Source organism: Jaculus jaculus, chromosome 1 (assembly GCF_020740685.1).
Source record: "Jaculus jaculus isolate mJacJac1 chromosome 1, mJacJac1.mat.Y.cur, whole genome shotgun sequence".
NCBI lineage: Eukaryota > Metazoa > Chordata > Mammalia > Rodentia > Dipodidae > Jaculus > Jaculus jaculus.
Genome location: NC_059102.1, coordinates 274,083,261 through 274,099,709, shown reverse-complemented (window position 1 = coordinate 274,099,709; position 16,449 = coordinate 274,083,261). Strand labels below are relative to the sequence as shown.

At 36.9% G+C, this 16,449-nt stretch overlaps 1 protein-coding gene across 1 annotated transcript in view; it reads left to right on the top strand.

Annotated features, from left to right (window-relative positions):
• The first annotated feature begins 2,792 nt into the window (after positions 1 to 2,792).
• Hydin (HYDIN axonemal central pair apparatus protein) overlaps positions 2,793 to 16,449 on the top strand; it is a 433,096-nt gene continuing 419,439 nt past the window's right edge. Inside the window, exons 1-2 of the mRNA XM_004659564.2 lie at positions 2,793 to 2,942; positions 4,937 to 5,062. Coding sequence (XP_004659621.2) covers positions 2,808 to 2,942; positions 4,937 to 5,062 — 261 coding nt within the window. The 5' untranslated portion in view covers positions 2,793 to 2,807. The remainder of the gene's footprint in view (positions 2,943 to 4,936; positions 5,063 to 16,449) is intronic.

Below are 16,449 nucleotides of genomic sequence, written 5' to 3'. Positions count from 1 at the left end.
GGTGAATTGAGCCTGGGTGCTTTGGCTCTGCAGGCAAGTGCCATAACCAGTAAGCCTGGATCACTCCAGCCCTGACTAACACTTTTTAAAGTCCCTCCCCGCATGTACACTAAGTACTACGTGTAAGTGCTTTTTCTGAATGTCATGGCCATCACCATTTCCCTCCATCCATCATCCTGAGTGTCTATCAGAACTGTGTAAGCCATGAACTATATGGAAGGGCTGGGCCTGGGTTTGAAGGCAAGTTGATCTCACTCATTGGTAAAAATGCTTTGGCTTAAAGCTTCAAGGGTGAAGGTACCAAAAGCATAGTAATCACTGGTGTTGATATCAACATGCACCATCACAGGAAACTGGCTTTCCAGCAGAAGAATATAAGCACATCAAAGATTACATGAGTTCACTCAAAGGCAAACCTGAACAACAGAGATCTGGAAGAGTAAAACCTTTAGTGATGGGGGCTGCGGGACAAATCAGGCACAGCCTTGCTAATTTCAATAACTACCAGGTTTTGTTTTTTTAATTGGTGGGAACCTGAATCCAGATGGCATGCTTGCTCTTCTGGGCTGCCATGATGATGCTGTGACTCCATACATGCTTTTCTTTACCAGTGGTTTAGAAATGGAAAAATGTCAACAAATTGGGCAATTACTTTGTATCTATGACCTGTCATCATAACTGGCTACTGCTTGTCATCCCCACATCACCAGAACTTCAGGTGAAGGGACGGATGTCATCATGAGCTTTTTGTTGATATTTTGACAATGGTATATTTTGAGTAGAGGCTTTTTTTTAAAGCCTTAAAATGAACTACATTTAAAGTAAAATAGAATGGGGGAAAATGGTGTTTCCTTGTTGCACCACTTAGAAGTTGCTTTTTAAAATATTTTATTTTCATTTATTTATTAGAGAAAGAGAGAATGAGCACACTAAGACCTCTAGCCACTGCAAACAAATTCTAAAGATGCATGTTCCATCATGTGCATCTGGATTACATGGGTTTTGGGGCATCAAACCTGGGGCCTTAGGATTCATAGTTCAACACCTTAACCACTAAGCCATCTCTCCAGCCCAGAAGTTCCCTTAAAAAAGTACAGTAACATCTAATTTTCTTGTCCTTGTAAGTCATTTTTTTTTTTACCTGAGAGATATAAAGATTTTTTAAAAAAACCCTTAAAAGTCTAATTGATCTGCTAAGATATGACTCAGAGGTTGGAGAGATTTCTCAGAGATTAAGAACACTTGCCTGCAAAGCCTGATGTCCCGGGTTTGACTTCCCAGTACCAACATAAAGCCAGATAGATGTACAAAGTGGCACATGCATCCAGAGTGTGTTTGCAGTGGCTAGAAGCCCTAGTGCACCTCTCTCCTTGGAAATAAATAAAAATAGTTTTTAAATTTCTTTTATTTATTTATTCTTATTGACAACTTCCATAGTTGTAAACAATATCCCATGGTAATTCCCTCCCCCCACTTTCTCCTTTGAAACTCCACCCTCTATCATATCCCCTCCCCCTCTCAATCAGTCTCTCTTTTATTTTGATGTCATGATCTTTGTCTCCTATTTTGATGGTCTTGTGTAAGTAGTGAGATATGACTCAGAAGTGAGTCTTGGGTCACTTTTACTTTTATTTCTAGAATTTTTTCTTGGATTGCACTTTTAAGTTTTATTCCATTTCTTTTTCATTGGTTCCACTGATAATCATATTGGACCTTCTTTGCTTTCTGCAATCATGTATCACTTTACATTGGGAATACACTCTGTGACAAACATCAGTGGGTGATTGTGTTATATAAACATCACAGAGAATACCTGTGCAAATTAAGATGACTACATATCACTAGAGGTCCTAACCTCACGAGACCTCCTCTGTAAACACACAGTCCATCACTTATCGAAACATCAGGGTGTGGCATCGTCTGTCATGACAGTGGCTGCCATCTTAGAAGCTTTCTATCATAATCATTCTTTTTCCTTTTTTAAAAGTTTCATTCTCCTGGGTACTTCACAGCTTATTTTGGTGTACCTTATTATACTTTCATTCAAGTCTGCTTTACTTTATGCACACTTATTCCCTGTGTTTTGGTTTGAAAATTGTCTTTCAGTCTTGTGAGCTTTGTAATAGCTTTAGAGTGCTTTTTATTAACTATCTTAGTAAGAATTTTTAGTTTTGGAGTTTTGTTGTTGCTCTTTAATGGTCGAATAAACAAACCTGCTATCAGTACATGTAGAAATCCATTCCTGGGCGTAGATGAAGCCCTAAAGTTGCAGGTATACTGCTAGATGAGGAAGTATATGCAAAAGGAGAAATTTTGTGTTTCTTTGATTTGGAAGATAAAATTGGCAAAATGGCCAAGAATGGTGGCACATGTCTTTAATTTCTGCCCTTGGGAGGTAGAAGTAAGAGAGTCACGATGAGTTCAAGGTCAGCCTAGCACTATAGAGTGAGTTCTAGGTCTGAGCTAGAGTGAGACCCTACCTCAAAAAAATGAATAAATAAATAAATAAAAATTGGAAAAATATAGGTACTGCTTGTATTTCCTTGTTTCCTGGGTAGAATCCAGAATCCTTAGTTGCACTAAAATAGATTCTAGACTTTGGGATAGGGATAAATCTAGTCACATGGAATAACATTCCCAAGTTAAGATGTTTGTTCTAACTGGTTATTTAGATATATTTTTGAAGATCATTATTTTTCAAACCTTCTCACATTTAAAAAAAAATGTGCAGGAATGAATTGTATGTGATCTAATATTTAGTGTTGTTTTTTTTTTTTCACTCAGGTAAACAAGGAAAATACCTAAAAATGACAAGTAGAAGGCTTCAAGAGCCCATGGGTGCTGCTCAGATGGGGTTGGTCAAAGTGCTCAAAGGGTTACAAAGTAAAGTTTTGCCACCCATGATTCCCAAGGTGGTCAGTGAAGAAGAAGTCAACCAAATGGTAACGTACCTATGTAAAATATTTCCTCAGGACAGTTACAGCATGTTCTCAGAACATTGGAGAACTGTTTACTAATTAACATCAAAATTGTTGTTACAATGTTGCATGTTTCAAATCCCGAGAAATATTAAAATTGCATTCATACTTCAAAGTACAGGGTTGAATTGATTAATTACTTGCAGTATGACTGACTATGTGTTTATGTTCTTATAACAGAATACTAGAAACTGTATGGTTTATAAAGAAAGGAGGTTTATTTTGGCTTAAAATTCTGGGACCTGAAAAATCTAAGACTTGGTGGCCACATCTGGAAAGGACCTCATGCTACATCTTCCCATGTCAGTAAAGTAGAAAGCAAGCAGCTGTGTGCAGAGAGAAGGGTGATAAACTCTGAGAAAAGCATTCATTCATTCATTACAGTCCCAACACATGAATTTTGTGGGCAATACTCAAATCAACACTATGTGAGAAAGCTTACTATTTTCTAATTGTTAGGTAGAATCATGCAAAACTATCATTTGTATGGTTCAAAAGTAGTCAAAGTATGATAATTCACAAGATTCAGCCTAGTAATCTATTACTTGTATGTTGACAGGAGTTATTTTTTATGTATTTGTTAAACATGGCACTAATATAATGACTAAATAGTATCTAAGAAAATACACATTTCCCTGTTTCTTAGGATAAAATATTTGTGGCTCTAAAGATTTATAGTGATGTGTTACAAACTGAGTTGTAAGCCACATATTATAGGAAATATTAATAAAAATTTATAGTGCTAGAAATAGTATTCACTGTCTTTGTAAATCTGATCCCAATTACATTTCAATTAGAAAAATAAAATCATTTTTTTCTGTGGCATTGTTGTTATGTATTTATAGAAACTCCTGACTGTTTGTTTTTAAGACTTTATTATTTTAATTTAAATCACAAAATTGCTGACATCTCTACATACTCTGTTACTCTCATCTGCATTCCAAAAAAAGAGAACTTAATGACAATATTGAAAGTTGTATTATAAATGCATCTTCATTGAAGTGGATTCAATCACAGTAATCAAATTTGTGGCAAAATAAGCCTTATTGAAGAGTTATTGACTTTAACCCAAAGCTGAATAAATCAGCTAAATTATATGCCTCTACATGTTTTTTAAAGTCTTGGAATATTCTCTGCTGATAATCACACTCTCCTTGAATATGAAGTAAGTTCTGGAACAATGTGAGCTTTCTACAACAGCAACTAACAATGGATTGGTTTTGGCTGACTAGTCCATTGCTGGTCTAGTTTTATTTAAATGATAGGGTTCATGGTGGGTATTTTTTTCTCATGATTCTGCAAAGCATTGTGTTCTGACCTGGGTATGTGAATGTGGCTGGCTGCTAGCTCTAACAATTAGATTAGAATGCTTTGTAAACTACATCTAAACCTGCTCTTGTGATTTCTAGACAGTTCAACCTTGTTTCTAAGTAATAGAATCACACTGAAAGATCCACTTTAGGAGTCTTCCCTCTAATATAACAATGTGGTAAGCACCCCAGAGCTTTGCTTTACCAGTTGAGGAACAGAAGCTTCTTTGACTCCATAGTGTGAAGTCTGTGAGTGGTTTTTTTTGGGGGGGGAAGGGGAGGGTACAAATTTAAGAGTTTTATGCTCAGATGCCTCTTCTGAACACAAAATGTTAAGCTCTTTGGACATATCCTTGTGAAATTCCCTGCCTTTTTTTTTTTTTTCTCTAGAGATTTTTCATGTAATTCCTTCAAAATTATAAGGGAAGGGCAACCACATGCCACTTCCAATTACTGTGCAAAGACCTCAGAAGTGCATGGGGACATCTCTTGTATAATTTAGTTATTCTAAATATTTTATAGAGGAACTTAGTGGTCTTCCATAATTATCCTGAAAGCTGAAAGCACAAATTATTCATTACTGGTTCTTATGAAAACACTTTTGTCAGTGTAACCATGTATGAATTTTGGCTTTTGTTTGAATTCTAGCTGACACCCTCGGAGTTCATGAAGGAAATGTCTCTTACTACAGAGCAGAAATTGGCAAATACACACTTTGTATGCCGGCCACATATCATCGAACTCTTAGATATGGGAGAAACGACACATCAAAAGGTAGAAAAAGTTGAACATAGTCCATGAGAACATTCCAGAACAGTAATAACTACAATATAGTGTTTCTGGGCTAGCTAACCTCTAGCTTGGTTCCTTCTATATTCCTTTTTTATCTGTCAGTCTCCATTTCTGAAAGTTGGTGTGAAAGTACAATGAATAAGCACAAGCTTCACTTAAAATGTTGACTAGTCTTGTGCTTTTTTTCCTTTTAAGGACTATACACAGTTTGTTATGTCCCTTCATGGAAAAGGCCATCACAGCTGATCTTATGCTTTGACATCTGTGATTACCTCAGACCTTTCCTGAGGGTCTCAGTACATTTGATTACCATTACTTCTTGGGCTTTTATTCTTTTAAGGGTTTATAATTTCCTAGTCTGATAGGTATGACATGTGTGGTGTGGGATGGGACATGCATACTTTGTGTAGAGGTCAGAGGACAACTTTGGGGTGTCTATCCTCTCCTTCCACTTTCTTTTCTGAGACAGGGTCACCTTTCTCATTTTGCCACTGCATGTGCACCAGTCTAGCTGGCTCATGAGTTCCTGATTGTCCTGGCTTCGACTCCCTTAGATGTAGGCCTGTTGAGATGACAGAAGTATACACCACTTAGCTTGTGGCTTTAGATGTTGGAGAATTGAGCAGGCAAGGTTTCAGCAAGCACCTTTAAATGCTGAACAGTCTCCCAGAGCCACCTTTTTAAAAGCCGCTCTGGTTACTATTTAATGTTGCTTACGGGGTGGGAGGCATTCCAAGATTGTGTTAGCCATGGCCGGTTATCTCCCTAGCATCACAAGCAATCCCTTCTTGTCTGGACTGCCCACTAGGAAGGAAGGAGGTAGAATTGTTTGTTAAAATCATCACTTTCAGCTAATTTCCAAGAACAAGTGTACCTTTCATTCTAAAAATAGCTATTTAACATGTTTATATAATCTAGTGTAAACCAAATGTTCCTGACATTAGGAGCACATGATTATAAAATAAGGTCTTGTTTTCTACTTTTAATGATTTTCTTAAATTATGTGCTTCATATTTATGCACAACTGTGTATGTCTCTCCATCATGTGAGCTGCTGCAGATTAGCCCTGTTAAAAGAGGTTCCCTAGCTCTTCCTATTACTGTTCTAAGTTATGCTCCAAAGGAAAAATGGCAAAAGGGAAAATGAATCCTCAAGCCTGAGTCTTCTTTGCACTCACTGGTACACCACTGTCCTGTCTGGGATTTATATAGCATTTTCTGTTCTTACCGTGGCTACATTTAATTACTCCTTGTACTTACTCTTTCCTACAAACACCCGCCACATGTGAGGAGAAGGAATATAGCCTTTCCCACAGATAATTCATATTCATTAAAGGTTCTTTCATCTCTCTGAAAGGACAACAAACACCAGACTACATATTTTTGGTGTGTATTTTAATTTATTGTGATATTACTGTGAAGGATGAGGAAATCAGATACTTTGCTGCACCCCACCCTCTCTCTTTAATTCAGGTGGTTATTTTTACTTTACATTCTGGAAATGAATCATTAATCCTTACTTGGATGACTGCCATCTTTTGTCAATTTCTTCAAGAAGACCTTGTGGAACTTGGCTTTATGTATTTGATAATATTTTTACACTGCCTTTATATTTAACTGCAGATTTGTTTCAGTATAAAAGCCTTAAGTCATAAATGTTCCCTCAACAAGTTTGCAGGTATTTTTCCTTCTACATATTCTGGTGCTAAACAATGGATTGCAGAGGATTAGAAAAAGCCAGCTTGACCCCTACCTCATAGATTCTTTAAATTTATAGTCTGGATATTTTGCTCGTTCTTCTTTCATGTTCCATATTTTTATTTAGATATGGCTAAACTTTTCCTGTATTACTGGGCACCTTTATTATTTTTTTTCTAGAAAGATTTTCTTGAAGTCTCAAGCATTTTTCTGCATGAACTGATATTCTCAAATGTAAAGCATATAAGAACACACCAGTGGTTTGATTCCTTAGGAACAGCTATTGTGAATGTGCTGGATCCACCATGCTTGCCTTTTTGCTTCTTAAGTTTCCTCTCTCATCTATTTTTAATGTTTTGTCCCTTTTCATCTGATTGACATTGCATTGGCCATCTCCTCTGTGTCCCTTCCCATGACTTATACACATTTCCTTTAAGTTTCATTCTCTAGCTTGACAGTCCTCAGGTCTGGGTCATTTGAGACTGTTAGTGTGTACCTCCTGTATCTGAGGTGTCACAGTCTTTGGGGGTTCCTCTCCTTTCGTAGCTGTGTTTTGCTTATTTATTGAGTCTTTCTCTTCACCAAATGTTGGAGCTTTTAGCACTTGATGTTTGGACCTCTTCTTTATCTTCTTCTGAATTTAGTACTTAATTCAGGGCTCCTAAAGCTTTTTCACACACAACCCTTTTACACCTGAGAAATTTTTACCTGACCTAGGACATATAAGCTAGGCATACAAATCAAATGTTTTCTTGTAAGAACTTATAATAAGTAAGTTGATTTTAAAAAATTCTTTGCTACACATATAATTTTATCATTTATTAAGATGAAAGCAAATTTGTATATAAATGAGATGGATATTTGTTCATTTTGCATAAAGAATTAAATTATGACAATTTAATTTTTTGATACTGTAGAACATAGAACATCTTAAAATTTTTTTAAATATTTTATTTATTTATTATAAGAAAGAGAGAGAGAAAATAGGTGCACCAGAGCCTCTAGCCACTGCAAACAAACTCCAGATACATGTGCCTCCATGTACATCTGGCTTACATGAGTATTGGAACATTGAACCCAGGTTATTTGGCTTTTCAGGCAGATGCCCTAACAGCTGAGCTGCTCTCCAGACAACAGCTTTTTTGTTGTTGTTGTTCATTTTTATTTATTTATTTGAGAGTGACACAGAGAGAAAGAGGCAGATAGAGAGAGAGAGAGAGAGAGAATGGGCGTGCCAGGGCTTCCAGCCACTGCAAATGAACTCCAGATGCGTGCACCCATTTATGCATCTGGCTAATGTGGGTCCTGGAGAATCAAGCCTCGAACCTGGGTCCTTAGGCTTCGCAGGCAAGTGCTTAACCGCTAAGCCATCTTTCCAGCCCCCTCAACAGTTTTTAGAGTTGACTAATATTTTGATTTCATAATCAGCAAAGCTGAGAGTACTGCTTCTCATAAATACATAGTACAAAATGGCAGAAGCAGAAATTGTTGGAGATTCTGTCATAATCCCAAGACAAAATTATTTAATTAATTTTAAATTTTATTTTTTATTATTTATTTTTTCTTTTGGTTTTTCAAGGTAGGGTCTCACTCTAACCCAAGCTGATCTGGAGTTCAATATAGAGTCTTAGGGTGCCCTCGAACTCACAGTGATCCTCCTACCTCTGCCTTCCAAGTGCTGGGATTAAAGGCGTGTATCACCTTACCTGGTTTAATTAATTAAAAAATATTTTTAGTTTTATTTATTTATTTGAAATATAAAGACAGAAAATGGGTGTGCCAGGGCCTCTAGCCACTGTAAATGAAGTCCAGATACATGTGCTACCTTGTGCATCTGGCTTACATGGATCCTGGGGAATCAAACCTGGATCCTTTGGCTTTGCAGGGAAGCACCTTAACTGCTACTCCATCCCTCCAGCCCTAATTGTTATATTTTAATCAAATATTTTATTTATTTATTTGAGAGAGAGAAAGAGGCGGGTGGGGGGGAGATAATGGGTGCACCAGGGCCTGTAGCCACAGCAAATGAGCACCAGATGCATATACCACTTTGCACCTCTGGCTTTACATTAGTACTGGGGAATCAAACACCAGTTAGGCAAGTGCCTTAATTACTTAGCAATCTCTCCAACTCAATGATTTTAATAAAACTCAAGTCAACAACTCAAACATTTAAAACATATTTAATGGGCTGAAGGAATAGCTTAGTAGCTAAGGTGTTTGCCTGCAAAGCCAAAGGACCCAGGTTCAATTCCCCAGGACCCACATTAGCCAGATGCACAAGGGGGTGCACATATCTGGAGTTCATTTGCAGTGGCTGGAGGCCCATTCTCTCACTCTCTCTCCATCTTCCTCTGTCAAATAAATAAAAATAAATTATTTAAATTTTATTTATTTATTTATTTATTTATTTATTTATTTATTTATTTATTTATTTATTTAAGAAGGGGAGAAACAGAGAGAGAATATGGGCCCCCCAGGGCCTCCAGGCACTGAAAATGAACTACAGACACGTGTGCCCCCTTGTGCATCTGGCTAATGTGGGTCCTGGGGAATCAAACCTGGATTCTTTGGTTTTGCAGGCAAACGCCTTAACTGCTAAGCCATCCCTCCAGCCCAAAACTAAAATATTTAAAATCAAACATTGTAACACGATATTATCCAAAGATACAATCATTTGATCCACATATGTACTGAGGTGTGACAATAGGAAAATATTTCTAAATCATGTTTCTATAAAAATAGGATAGTTTGTAGTACAGTAAAAGCATTATGATTCATAACATACAGTAGTCTTGAACACACATCAAGGTGTGTTGAAGCAGTGTTTGTTGGCGTTGCATGGCATGGTGGTATAAGTATGTTATGCTTTCACAACCAACACTGCAGCTGAAGTCATGTGATACAACACAAGTGAGTGCTGCCAGAAGCACCTCAAATTCATTCATTTCTTTTCTGTTGTCAGATTTATTGTAGCCCATTTTCAATTATATGATCCCATATGGAGTTACAACCCAACATTTAAGAAGCTATGTCTTAGGTGACCTCTTCTAGGAAAATGGGTTCAAAATGCAATTTTTAAATATTTTGTAAAAATTTTTGCTATTTTTTTATTTTCAACAATGCTAGTGAGCTGATTCAGTCCCTCATGCAGGCCAGTGATTTTCCATTGAGCTACACACTCAATCCATGGTTTGTTTTATTTTGTTTTGCCTGCATGTATGTGTGTATGTTTGTGTGTGTAATTTGGTGGGGGGGGGTGTGTAGTGTGCTGTATGAACATGGATGTGCCCAAGCAGCACACATGTGCTCACCTGTGGAGGAGTAGGCTTGCCAACAGGACCACTGGGTGTCCCACTCTTTCACCTGTTATTTGATCTGGAGTCTCTTACTAATTCAGAAATTTGTCTTTTGTGTGTGTGAGCACAGATGTTTCTTGGGTCTCTACTTCTCACAGACTGGGGTTACCATTGTGTGTGGTCACACCTAGCTATTTATGTGGGTCCTTGGGCCTCCTCAGGCCCTCATTGCTTGCACAGGAAGTACTTTTAATCAATCACTAAGCCATCTCTCCAGCCCCCAGTCCACATTTTTAATGATGTTTTTTCACATTTATATCTCATGCCAAAGTCTGTTCCCTGAACTCTGGATCATAGATTTAGCTCAGTTTATTATTGGCAGCTTGAACTCAATGTTTAAGATCTAATTGCTGACTCATCCTAAAGGGTTTTTTTTGTTTTGTTTTGTTTTTTGCCTCCTCCCTTTCTGCCTTCCTGCAGATATTTTTTGGCCATTTATCTTTTTTTAAAAATGTATTTTTAAATGCTCTTATTTATTTATTCATTTGAGAATGATAGAGAGAGAGAGAGACAATGGGTGTACCAAGGCTTCCAATCACTGCAAACGAACTCCAGATACATGTGCCACCTTGTGCATGTGGCTTATGTGGGTATTGGGAAATCTAGCCTCGATTCGCGATCTATAGGCTCACAGGCAAGCACTTAACCACTAAGCCATCTCTGTAGCCCTATCTTTTTTTTCCTCTAGCCAACCATTTCAGCTTCATCTGTGATATCTCTCTCTCTCTCTCTCTCTCTCTCTCTCTCTCTCTCTCTCTCTCTCTCTCAACAAGTGCTATGAATTCTGCCTTCACAAATATATCTTCAAACAAACCACTTCTCATCACCTCTTCCACCACTATTCCAATTCATGTCCCCATCATGTAGACTCCTGAAATGCTCTCCATCATCAATGTATAGAACATCAAGAATTATTTTTAGAAACAAATGAGAACTTATCAATTCCATGTTGAAAGCTATCAGTGACATTAATCCCATATGTGTCACTTTCATAGGCCTTTTTCCTTGACTCTTGTGGCTCCTCCTCTTCTAACTGTACTTCACTCTTACTGCTCTTCACGTGTGGAGACAATTCCCACAGAGGAGGGGAATAGTTACCCTGTTAGATAGGTAGTTGTATGAAGCCCTTTCTGAGGAGATGTCAGCTTAAAAGAGGTCTGAAGTAAGTCATGCAAAGGCATGGAGAAAAGACATACCAATTAGAAGAAAGAATGAGAGCAAAGCCCAGAAGGTGACTCCATCAGCCTCATGATGCAGGGACATGAGTGGCTTTGTTCACTGCCCTCTCATGTTTAGCACATAAAAAGGAACATGCACATGTTGTCAACTCAATATTTATTGGAGACATTCTGTTTCATCATTTCTAACTACTTTCATCTTTCCTGTATTCTTTTTGTTGTTGTTTTGTTTATTTTTATTTATTTATTTGAAAGTGACAGACATAGAGAGAAAAAGGTAGATAGAGAGAGAGAGAATGGGCATACCAGGGCCTCCAGCCACTGCAAACGAACTCCAGACACATGTGCCCCCTTGTGCATCTGGCTAACATGGGTCCTGGGGAATGGAGCCTTGAACCAGGGTCCTTCGGCTTCACAGGCAAGCGCTTAACTGCTAAGCCATCTCTCCAGCCCTTTCCTGTATTCTTGACTATTTGTCTTATACTCTGATTTTTCTCCCATTATATTTTTTAATTTATGGTGAAATGATGTGATGCTTCATGGAAATGACAGGGATGTAGAGAACTTTCCTAGCATGCTCAAGAACCAAGGTTCAGTTAACAGCGTCACAAAAGCCAAACAAAATCACAAAATTTCCAAATACATAAATATTTTTGTAATAAATATTCATTTTTTCCCAAGGTAGGGTCTTGTCTTAGCCCAAGCTAACCTAGAATTCACTATGTAGTCCCAGGGTGGTCTTAAACTCTCAGCAATCCTTCTACCTCTGCCTCCTGAGTGCTGGGATTAAAGGCATGTACCACCACATCTGGCTGATAAATATTCTATATTAGCTATTTTTTTGTAATGTTTTAAAAATTTTGTTTATTTTTATTTATTTATTTGAGAGCGACAGACAAGAGAAAGAGAGAGAGAGAGGAGAGTGGGCGCGCCAGGGCTTTTAGCCACTGCAAACAAGCTCCAGATGCATGTGCCCCTTGTGCATCTGGCTAACATGGGTCCTGGGGAATCAAGCCTTGAACTGGGGTCCTTAGGCTTCACAGGCAAGCGCTTAACCGTTAAGCCATCTCTCCAGCCCTTGTAATTTTTTTGTTAAATATGTGTCTCCTGACTTAATTTCTCATTTTGATTATTACTACTACCCATATTTTTCTTTAAAGCTTGATTTTTAAATATTTATTTATTTATTTGCAAGTAGAGAGAGAGTGAAGAGAGACAGAGAATGAGCATGCTAAGACCTCTAGCCACTGCAAATGAACTTCAGATGTATGTGCCCCTTTGTGTATCTGGCTTTGTATATATGCCTACTGAGGAACTGAACCCAGACCATTAGGCTTTGTGTACATTAACCACTGAGAAATCTCTCCAGTCCCCAAAAAGAAGAAAATTTTTATTAAGTAGAAATTTTGTATGGACATATCATGTGTTGGTAACATTTCCTTCCTCCATGTCCCCATTCCACAGCATTCCCAATCTGCCTCAGTGGGCTGCTGGTATTCACTGTGGAGTTGTGGGTTATGAGTGGTGAGAGCAGCAGTCAGTTATTGTGGGGAGGGCAGTGCCTCTGGATATTCCCTTCCACCCTGTGGCTCTTACAGTCTTTCTGCCCAAGAAGGAAATTCTTCATCTGGTTGTTTTGTCAGTTAATGTTGAGCATTGATTCTTTGTATATTTATTTGGGAAGAAGATAACTATTTTAATAAAAATGTGTATTTCATTTGTTTATTTGTATATATTTTAAAATACAGTTTTATATACCTTAATAAGTAAATGTGATCATCTAGCCATTTTCATGATCAAAAAATAAAAAATATAGAAATATAAATGGGCATTACTCATCTCCTACAAGGTTCCTTATGTCCATATTTTGATCATTACCTCTCCATGGAATATTATAGGATATGCTCTTTAATTTCTAGTTGATTCTATTCAGTATTATATTCTGGAGATTTATGTATTGTTTATAGGAGTAGATCATTCTTTTTATTGCTCTAGTATTCCATGCATGACTGTATGACAGTTTGTTTATCCATCTTACTGTCAATGAGCATTTATTTGTTCCCAGGTTTTAGCTATTATAAATAATGCTGCTGTGAGCCAAGGAAATGGCTCAGTCAGTAAAGTGTATGCCAAGCAAGCATTAAGGCCTGATTCAATCCCCATTAAAAAGCTATCTGTGGTATGTGGTGGCAGGTTTTTTTTTTTAAGTATGCCAACTTGTATTCCCACTAGCTTTGTTTGAAAATGTTTCCTTGCTAATATTTAATATTGTCACCCTTGTTAATTTAACTCATTTTATTAGGTATGTGCTTTTATGATACTTTGGTTTATCTTGCAATTTCTTGATTTCTAAAGAGACTGACTGTCTTTCATATGCCCATTAGCCATTAGGATAAAACCGTTTTATGAGAGAGAGAAAAAGAGAAAGAATTGGCACACCAGGGCCTCCAGCCATTGCAATTGAACTGCAGACATATGCGCCATCTTGTGTACAATGTGCAACCTTGTGCATGCATCACCTTATGTGTCTGGCTTACTTAGGATCTGGGGAATCAAAATGGTTCTTTAGGCTTTGCAAACATGTACCTTAGCCACTAACCCATCTCTCCAGCCCCTGGACTATCACCTTTTATACATAGCATATGTTTTTATCTATTTCTCATGGACTTATGGAAGTTATTCATACATTCTGGAGACTGGTCTCTTAACAACTATATGCATTGTAAATAGTCTCTTGCTCTTTGTCTTTTTTTCATTTCCTAAGGTAATATTTGATTAGCACATTTATTTTTCAATGTACATTAATTTATTAGTCTTTTACTTTATGTTTTATATTTTCTGTATTATGTTAAAAGAAATTTTGTATTTTCCAAGGTCATGAAGCTATTCCCCCAGATTTTTCTCTAAAACCTTCATTATTTTACCTAGCACATCAAGGGCTTTGATACACCAGGAATGCTGTGAAACAGAGGTTAATTAATTTCTTTCTATGAATCAGCTAGTCAGCACCACTTCTTGAAGACAACATCTCCCTCCCCAGTGATGTTTTACTATTGGCTTTGTCATAAATCAAGTGAATATATACTTAAGAATTGGTTTCTGGCCTTTCTAGTCTGTTAACTTTGCTTCTGGGATAGATCTCACGCTAATATCCTATATCTTATTGTGATAAGTAACAGTGTATGAAATATAATATCATTCAAATATCTTGGTATCTGATATACCAAGTTCTCCTAGTTTTCTTTTCAAATATATCTTGTCTAAAATTTTACAATTTGTGTTTTAATTTTCCCCTAAATTATTATTGTTTTTTTATTGCATCACATTGAATTTTAGGTCAACCTGGGGAGTTCTTGAAATCCTGAACATATTGAGCCTTTTAATCCATGAATATAGTATATATTCCTGTAGATATTCTCTAAATTTAATGACATTTTATAGTATATGTATTCTTACATGCTTTACATTAAGAATACCAATTTTATATGATACTGTTATAAATTTTATTTCCTAAATGTTCATTACTATGTATAGAAATAAAGTTGATTTTTATATGTTGACCTTATTAAATTGATAAATAACTTAATTAATTCTAATGGTTTGTTTGTAGGGCATTTTGGATTTTCTAAGGGAATGGTTAGTTCTTCTGGAGAAAATTAAAGTTTTGTTTCTTGATTGAGTTCTGATATGTGCATTTCCGAGATCAGCCCAACTTGGCTGTGACGTGTTAGCATTATGCATATTGCTGGTTTATGTTTGTTAATACTTTCTTCCATTTATTTATTTATATCTGTGGCTCACAAGTGAGTTTGCTTCCCTTCATTCTCAATTATGTAAGGGAAGTTATTAATGTCATACGTGGAATTGAGAGACTTTTTGGCTTCCTTTTCTTCTGAAATACATGAGCTCTTTAATGTTTGACAGAAGCTTGTTTTATAGCTATCTGGATTTGAATTTTCTGTATAAGCAGTTGAATACAGATTGGGTTTCTCTAATAGTTATACAGCTATTCCAATTTCTTGTGCTGGTTTTGTTAATTTTGTTGTATTTGCTATCTAAAACTGCACATTTATTGACATAATATTCATTTGTTACATTGATCTTACTTTAATGAGTTTTGAGTCTTGTATAGAGTAAATATGAGTCACACCACTTTTTCTACCATCTCCTGTTTGTGCTGGTTTTCTTTTCTGGTATATTTGTGGCCAGTTTATAATTTGCACTTATGAGTCTGCAAAACATTTTTGGTAGAGGTAAAACTTCATAATTGAAAAATTGTGGAAATGAATTGTGACCTGCAATGATGTTCTCTTCTTCCAGAGAAGAAATGTTTACTTCTGCTAGACCTCTATGAGTAGCAGCTATCCAGAACAGCCTCCTTCATTCATAGCCAAGAACTGAGAGACCCTTACTTCATCTTTATGATACATCCATTCATAGATCAATGAGGGGAAAGTCTTTGAAGAAAAGCTTTGACATTCTAGTCTCTATCTCCTTATCCTTAGTACACATTCAAGAGTTCTTTGTAGATCTCATCTGACCACTTAATGCATGGAAAGGAAAAGTAGCCTAATTTTCTCTATTTATCCCACTCTGCATCCCTATTTATCTGTTTTCTTCTGGAGCATGACCAGTGATTCCTCAGCATCTTATTAGCTCTCCAGTGCTTCCAGGCATATATTTGTTAACACAGCTTTTTCAGTTTCTTGCATGGGGGGCTGGGTTAAATGACCTCACTAGAAGTCTAGGGTTAGTGATCTTATCATCCTATTTTCATTTTAAACATTTCTACATTCTACATTTTTGTATTTAAGTTTATGTCAGTTATCTAGTTAGTTATAACTATCCATTTTTAAACATATTTTATTTTTATTTATTTATTTGAGAGAGAGAGAGAGAGAGAGAAAAGAGGGAGAGGGAGAATGTGGACTCCAGGGCCTCAAGCCACTGCAAACAAACTCCATGCATCCGTGTTACCTCATGCATTTGGCTTATGTGAGTCCTGGGGAATCAAACCTGGGTCCTTTGGCTTTGCAGATGAGCACCTTAATGGCTGAGCCATCGCTCCAGCCCATAACTATCCATTTTTTTTATGGTGGGTACAATTCCCCATGTTCTTCATTTTAATAGCTAGG